We start from the raw sequence: 7408 nt of genomic DNA on the forward strand, positions 1-7408 counted from the left end.
TTGAGAGTTTTGCTAGTAGCTTTAGCATCAGCTAAAGAAAGAAAGACAAGACTGAAGGTAAAATATGTTCACATATCTTTAAGGTCTGGGTTGGACAAAAGGAAATCTAGGTACAAAATATACAACAGATAAGGGACAACCTAAAAAAAGGTTTGTAGGTTACTGATAAATTTTTATCTCTTAATGTCAATTAGACATAAAAGTGATACAAGATGGATGAAGGTGAAAATCAAAAGATTCCCAACAGTCTCTGTGTTAATATCAGCTGGTTAGCATTTTCTTTACATTACATACAGCTTGCTTAATTATTGAGCTGTACAAGATAACATAAATATTAACTATATAAGGTAAAGGTTTTATACTACACATTCAACTTTAGATGAAAATACCACTACTTTTACATTGTTGTTGTTGGGTGTTTTTGTTTGTTAACAATAATACACTGCCCTATTACAGCTATTGACATGTACCTTTACCTAAATTCTGCACTTTTTGAAGTACTTGAGGTACTGAGGGTGAGATGGAGCCAGATGATCTGCTGTGACGACCCCTAAAGGAAACAGCCAAAATAAGAAGAAGGAGGAGTAGAAAATACTCTCATATCTTTGGTTATAATAAAAACTGAGTGTTCCACCAGACGTTAGTACTTTTACATTTATAACTGATCTGTAGCCCGTTTCATTCACCAGAGCTACCTGTCCCAGTTCTGAGAAAGATGATAGGAGTACTTCCTCCAGCACCAAGTATTACTTAATTTACGCAGATACATGGCTTCGCCGGATGCACTTTATCATAGATAGACAGACAGACAGACAGACAGACATATATACATGTGAACATCTGTCTGTGTCCATCTTCCTGTGGCTCTGAGTGTTACTGTCTCTTTAAGGAAGCGGGCGTTCCAAAGGTTCTACAGAACGTAACGTTGCACGTCTCGAGACCGGGAACCAGGCTGTGCACGTTCACTTCAAACTGCACTCTTCAACATTTCACAGGTCAGTAAATTATCACCTCCTACACTTTACAGATGAATTAAACAAGTATCGAGAAATACTGCACCACTGAATTGCACGCAGTTACATTGTTAAATTGTGTTTCTCGGTTTCATTCATTCAATGTCACGCTAACACCCTAGCTAGCCAGCTAGCATTGGCTAGCAAACAGTTAGCCGGCATTTGGCTGAAAAGCTTTACTTTCAGTGCCGGCCAACTAACTTTGGTTAAGCTGTAACAACTTATATTTTCTATCTTGCTTTCTCGCTGTGTTTGTTGCTCGTTGTGACACGATTATTTACAGTCAATGTTTTACACCACATACAACTCGTTCAGCAGCCAAGTTAACTGAATGTTAGCAAGGGCACATGGGCACTGCCAGCGTTAGATCACGCAGCTTAATTTAAACTGTCCAGTGCTGTAACGGAGATGATAGCACTATCCAAGCACTTCCTTATGAAATCCCAGCGTCTGTCGTACGATCTATAGTGGGGACCAAAAGCTAAAACTGACTCACATTTCAAACTGTACCACGTGTCCTTATTTTTGTGGGCAGTGGTCTCTTATCAGCATGAGAAGCAGGGGTGAATGAAGTGCAGCTGTTGGTGGGGTGAAAGAACCATTGAAGTTAGGCTCCGACAGCTGTTGAACCCTAAGAACTGCTGGGCAGTCTTAGAACAACAATAAAAGGCTTTTTGTGTATTATGTTGGTCTGCTGGCTAGTCTGTAGTGCTGTCTAAGAGTCAGGACCACTGCGGTCTGGACTCTGGTTTGGGGGTGATTGTGTCTATAAACGCTTTTGTATTTAGAGAGATCATACTAGTGTAGCCTGGTTTTCTCCAGGTCACACTAGTGTTTTGTTATTGTGGTCCACGTTGCTTTTCTGTCTGCAATTAAAATACTCATCATGAGTATCGGTAAGTAATATAGAGAGATGGATGTATACTTTACTCATCCCCAGGGTAGACATGCAAATGACTTGTAGGTTAAATGTTGGCTGTTCATTTACTTAATTATCTGCCTTGCGTTGTAAATTTGAGACATTTGTGGTATCTAATAACTATCCTGTTTAGCCTTTTTGTTTCTTTTATTTTGTGCGGTGTAAGAATTCTAGTGTAGTTTAAATTACTTTGTTGTACTGTTTAACTCACATTATCCATTTAGTTAAAAAACTTACCCAATTTACACACAACCTTATATTTTCTTAAAGTCCAAAAGTGTTGCTATCATGCCTGCCAAAAAGACCACCAAGAGAAAGTCTGCTGCTATTGTGGAAGATGATAAAGACTCCAAAAAGGTGAAAGGTAAGTCACTTCCTTTTTCAAAACAGGAGTTTATACAGGGGTAACCAGATTCAGTTTGAACAACTGATAGTCCAGCTAAAAAGTGGCATTGCATTTAAACATGTACACCACTTCTATTTGAGTTTGCTGAAGTAAGATATTTCTGTTAAGCAAGTATTATGCACATATGTGAAAGGAAGGCTTTTGACTCCCAAGTGTATCACACTGCATTGTCAGTGTTTTTACTAACTTTTTACTAATTTCATCATTTTCCACGTGTTTTCCATCAAACCAATAAAATTCAGTGCTCACTATGAAACTGGTTGTATATGTGTTTCAGTTTCACACAGGAGTCATTTCAAAGAGGTGGGGCAGGTTCTTGTTTTGGGCCAAGGGGATGTTGGACAGTTGGGTTTAGGGGAAGATGTCATTGAAAGGAAGAAGCCAGCACTTCTGTCCCTGCCAGAGAAAATTGTGCAGGTGACAGCTGGAGGCATGCACACCGTGTGCCTCAGCGAAACTGGAAATGTAAGCAAACATCACTTCAAAAAAATGTAATGGCAACCTCTTTGTAGCGTTTAACAAAGAGCTTCTTAGTTCCTCATGTAAACTGTTTTCTTTGTTTAGATTTACACGTTTGGCTGTAATGACGAAGGGGCTCTTGGTCGGGACACATCAGAGGAGGGGTCAGAGATGATCCCGGGAAAGGTGACGCTGAATGAGAAGGTGGTCCAGGTATCGGCAGGGGACAGCCACACAGCCGCACTCACAGAGGAGGGATCGGTGTACATCTGGGGCTCTTTCAGGGTTAGTGAACTGCTAGTTAGGGAGCAGTCTGGTCCTGTGTGCTGTCTCAGCAACTATTTTTATCACCCTTCCATTACTTTCTATGTAATTGTTTTTGCTCTTTGTTACTTTACTATGTCTTCAAAAGTTTCAAAATCGTTTTGCCTTCAGCACTATATTATTATCCAAAACCTAAATGTTGTTCCTAAACATTTATTAACGCTGTAAAATAAATGTATAAAAACTATTTTAGTATATTGTAGTATGTATGCAGTGGAATCAGAAAGCATTTAATTTTAATGAATAAAATCATAATCTTCTTGTAATTCTACACAATGTAGGGAAAAGACTTTGAAATTGCAACTGCTTATTTAATGTTTTGACTGTCTAATATGTTGTCTACATGTCACCCTGTTTTCTTAGGATAATAATGGAGTTATTGGTCTTCTGGAGCCGATGAAAACGTGTGCTCTACCAGTTAAAATCCCTTTAACAGAACACGTTGTTAAAATAGTTTCAGGTAAAAAGAAAAAGTTTTTGTTTAGTGCTTTATGTTACTATGTGTGCACTATAAATGAGTTTCTAACTGGGATATTTGTGCAACTGATTTCTTTACTAGGTAATGATCACGTGGTAATTGTGACGCTGGATGGAAATCTATACACGTCTGGCACAGCTGAGCAGGGGCAGCTGGGAAGAGTGCCTGAACACTTTTCAAACAGAGGAGGCAGGAAAGGCCTTGGTACGTAGCACACACCTTTTCTGTTTTTGGTGGATCAAAAACTGTAGATTTATGTTAATATCTGATTACATAAATGTTTCTTTTTTTATAGTGTCTTTAATGTGCTATACATCACTCCTGTTTATTTTTGTGATCTCAGAGCGGCTGCTGGTTCCACAGATGGTAAAAGTGAAAGGGAACGTTCACTTCGTTGACGCCTTCTGTGGAGCGTACTTCACCTTTGCTGTGTCAAAAGAGGGCCATGTGTATGGATTTGGCCTCTCAAACTATCACCAGCTGGGTCAGTGTGACTCGTCACTCCTGCGTTATCCTTTGTAAACTCTACTGCCATGTACTATTTGTGACTGCGACAGTGACTGTATCATTTCAAATGAATCTTTTTAGGCACCAAAAGCACCAAGATGTGTTTTGTCCCTGTAAAGCTTACATGTTTCAAGAACTCGACCACCGCCTGGGTAGACTTCTCTGGAGGACAGCATCACACACTTTGCCTTGATGCTGAAGGTAAGCTGGCTGTGTGTAATTGCAGGCAGACGTTACGCATCATCTGTTAGCACTCAAGTCAGCTGGAGTGTTGGACTCTTGTCTTTCAGGGCAGGTATATAGCCTGGGAAGAGCAGAGTATGGTCGTCTTGGTCTGGGAGAAGGGGCTGAAGAGAAGAGCGAGCCCACACCTGTGATGGGGATAGAGCTGGCTAAAGGAGTGTCGTGCGGGGCGTCTGTCAGCTATGCAGTTACCAGAGAAGGTGAGAACCAAGGCAATCGGGATGGGAAGAGTAAAACAACTGAGTCTGTTTGCAGCCTTTTTTTGTTGTTATTATTTTCTTCTGAAGCATTGAAGTGCAATGAGACACTATGCTTTGCCTTAAATCGTTCTAGCTTTAAATTTATCTTACAAACACATGACCCCTCATTTCCTGTTTGTTTAGACATTGCTGCTGGTGACAGTGAGATAGCAGCAAGTTTAATCCAACTTTAGGCATGAAGAGAAAGTAATGAGAGGTTTATTAGCAGGAGATCACAGTTAACCTTGTTTTGTAGGGATACTTGAAGCTATTACTGTACGTTAACTACCAGTTGTAACTTACACTACCAGTCACATCTGTGCACACCTTCTTTTTAATGGTTTTTCTTTATTTTCATGACTATTTATATTGAAGATTCTCACTGAAGGCATGAAAACTATGAATGAACACACATGGAATTCTGTAGGAAACAAAAAAGTGTGAAATAACTTAAAACATGTTTTATATTTGAGATTCTTCAAAATAGCCACCCTTTGCTTTAATTACTGCTTTGGACACTCTTGGCGTTCTCTCTATGAGCTTCATGAGGTAGTCACCTTGAACAGTCTCCTTCAACAGTATTGAAGGAGTTCACAGAGATGCTGAGCGCTTGTTGGCACTTTTGCCTTCACCCTGCGGTCCATCTCATCCCAAACCATCTTGGTTGGGTTTAGGTCAGGTGACTGTGGAGGCCAGGCCATCTGATGCAGCACTCCATCACTCTCCTTCTTGGTCAAATAGCCCTTACACAGCCTGGAGGTGTGTTTTCGGTCATTGTCCTGTTGAAGAATAATTTGGGTCCAACTAATCGCAAACTGGATGGGATGGCATGTGGCTGCAGGGTGCTGTGGTAGCCATGCTGGTTCAGTTTTGAATCAATTCCAAACAGTGTCACCAGCAAAGCACCCCCACACCATCACACCATTGTTGGGAACCCTGCATGTAGACACCATCCGTTCACCTTTTCTGCATCACACAAAGACACAGCGGGTGGAAGCAAAGATCTCAAATTTGGACTCATCAGACCCAAAGCACAGATTTCCACTGGTCTAATGTCCATTCCTTGTGTTTCTTGTTGTTTTTGCTTAGTCGTGGTTTCTTAGCAGCTATTCGACCATAAAGGCCTGATTCATCTCCTCTGAACAGTTGATGTAGAGATGTGTCTGCTACTGGAACTCTGTGTGGCATTTATCTGGGCTCTAATCTGAAGTGCTGTTAACTTGCGATTTCTGAGGCTGATGACTTAGAAGAATTTATCCTCAGCAGCAGAGGTGACTCTTGGTCTTCCTTTCCTGGGGCGGACCTTTATATGAACCAGTTTTGTCATAGTTCTTGATGGTTTTTGCGACTGGACTTTGGGGACACATTTAGAGTTTTTGCAATTTTCTGGACTGACTGACCTTCGGTTCTTAAAGTAATGATTGACTGTCGTTTGTCTTTATTTAGCTGATTGGTTCTTGCCATAACATGAATTCTAACAGTTGCCAAATAGGGCTGTCAGCTGTGTATCAACCTGACTTCTGCACAACACATCTGATGGTCCCAATCCCGTTAAGAAAGCAAGAAATTTCAGAAATGAACCCTAACAAGGCACAACTGTGAAGTTAAAAACCATTTCAGGTGACTACATCATGAAGCTTATTGAGAGAAGGCCAAGAGTTTGCAACACTGTTAACAAAGCAAAAAGTCTATAAAAAGTCTATTCTATATATCTTGCCTCATATATTTGATGTCTTCAGTTTGTATCTATAATGTAAAAACTAGTACAAATAATGAAAAAACATTCAATAATATGTCCAAACTTTAATGGTTAGACAGTTTTTAGATATGGAAAAAAAGTCTTCAGTAAATGTGTGACTGACTGTCTGATTGACACAAAATTGTGAAGCAGGATTCTTATCAGAGCCATCACTCACAGTGCAACAAGTACTAAACTTTCACTCCTGGGTTTTCACACAGTCTACACCCTTAGAGAATAAAAGGTTGCTCGCTCTCCTTACTGTCACTTTTTCCTACTCCAGGATCTGTGTATGCCTGGGGCATGGGCACCAACCTGCAGCTTGGCACTGGACAGGAAGATGATGAGTGGAGTCCTGTGAAGATGACAGGCAAACAGCTGGAGAACCGTGAAGTACTGATGGCCTCCAGTGGAGGGCAGCACACCGTCCTTTTAGTCAAAGACAAGCAGGAGAGCTGATGTTCTGCACTGACAGAGAGTGAAGGGGGCGCTTCAAGGTGGGGCCATGTTCAGGGTGCCTAAATCAGGGGTGTTGATGAATGTGACTTCCTATGCTGAGCCGAGGGAGTGTGAGACGTGCGTGATAGAGGGGAGAGGTGAGGTTTGTCCTCTTTTATGGAAGCTCCTTTGCCCTTGGCATTGGGGAATGTGTTGTGATGTTTTTGGTAGATCATGACAAATGAAAGACTATTTTTTTTAAAGCTAGTTTTTGACAGTCCTTTAAAGTCTTTTCATCTGGTCATTTGTATGACTCTAAGATGTTATATGTGATGTTTATGACTGTGCATGTACATAAAGGAAATGGCAGTTCAGGATGTTTAAGGACATAAAAATAGTCTTTTTAATGTTTTCATTAAAGCAATAAGTAGATTAGACCTTTGTCAGACAGGACCTGTACGCCTGGTGAGTTTAACATGTGCGACTACTGTTCGTTTTACCCAGTGCACACAAATTTGTTGTAACTGTTTGGACATTTGGTAACACATCATATTGTATCCTGTATTTTGTTGCATTTCCTGTCTGAAAAATAAAGCTGATTTCTTTTTTAAGGAAAATACAAGACACATTTCCTTCATTTCATT

At 40.5% G+C, this 7408-nt stretch overlaps 1 protein-coding gene across 1 annotated transcript; it reads left to right on the plus strand.

The window, feature by feature from the left end:
• The first annotated feature begins 975 nt into the window (after positions 1-975).
• Positions 976-7408, plus strand: rcc1 (regulator of chromosome condensation 1). The gene is made up of 10 exons (XM_085177621.1): positions 976-995; positions 2203-2296; positions 2616-2803; positions 2903-3082; positions 3485-3581; positions 3681-3803; positions 3943-4083; positions 4188-4307; positions 4397-4549; positions 6610-7408. Exons 2-10 carry the CDS (start codon positions 2221-2223, stop codon positions 6783-6785), a joined length of 1254 nt encoding a protein of 417 aa, XP_085033747.1. The 5' UTR covers positions 976-995; positions 2203-2220; the 3' UTR covers positions 6786-7408.

This window comes from Neolamprologus multifasciatus, chromosome 11 (genome assembly GCF_963576455.1).
Source record: "Neolamprologus multifasciatus chromosome 11, fNeoMul1.2, whole genome shotgun sequence".
Taxonomy (NCBI): Eukaryota; Metazoa; Chordata; class Actinopteri; order Cichliformes; family Cichlidae; genus Neolamprologus; species Neolamprologus multifasciatus.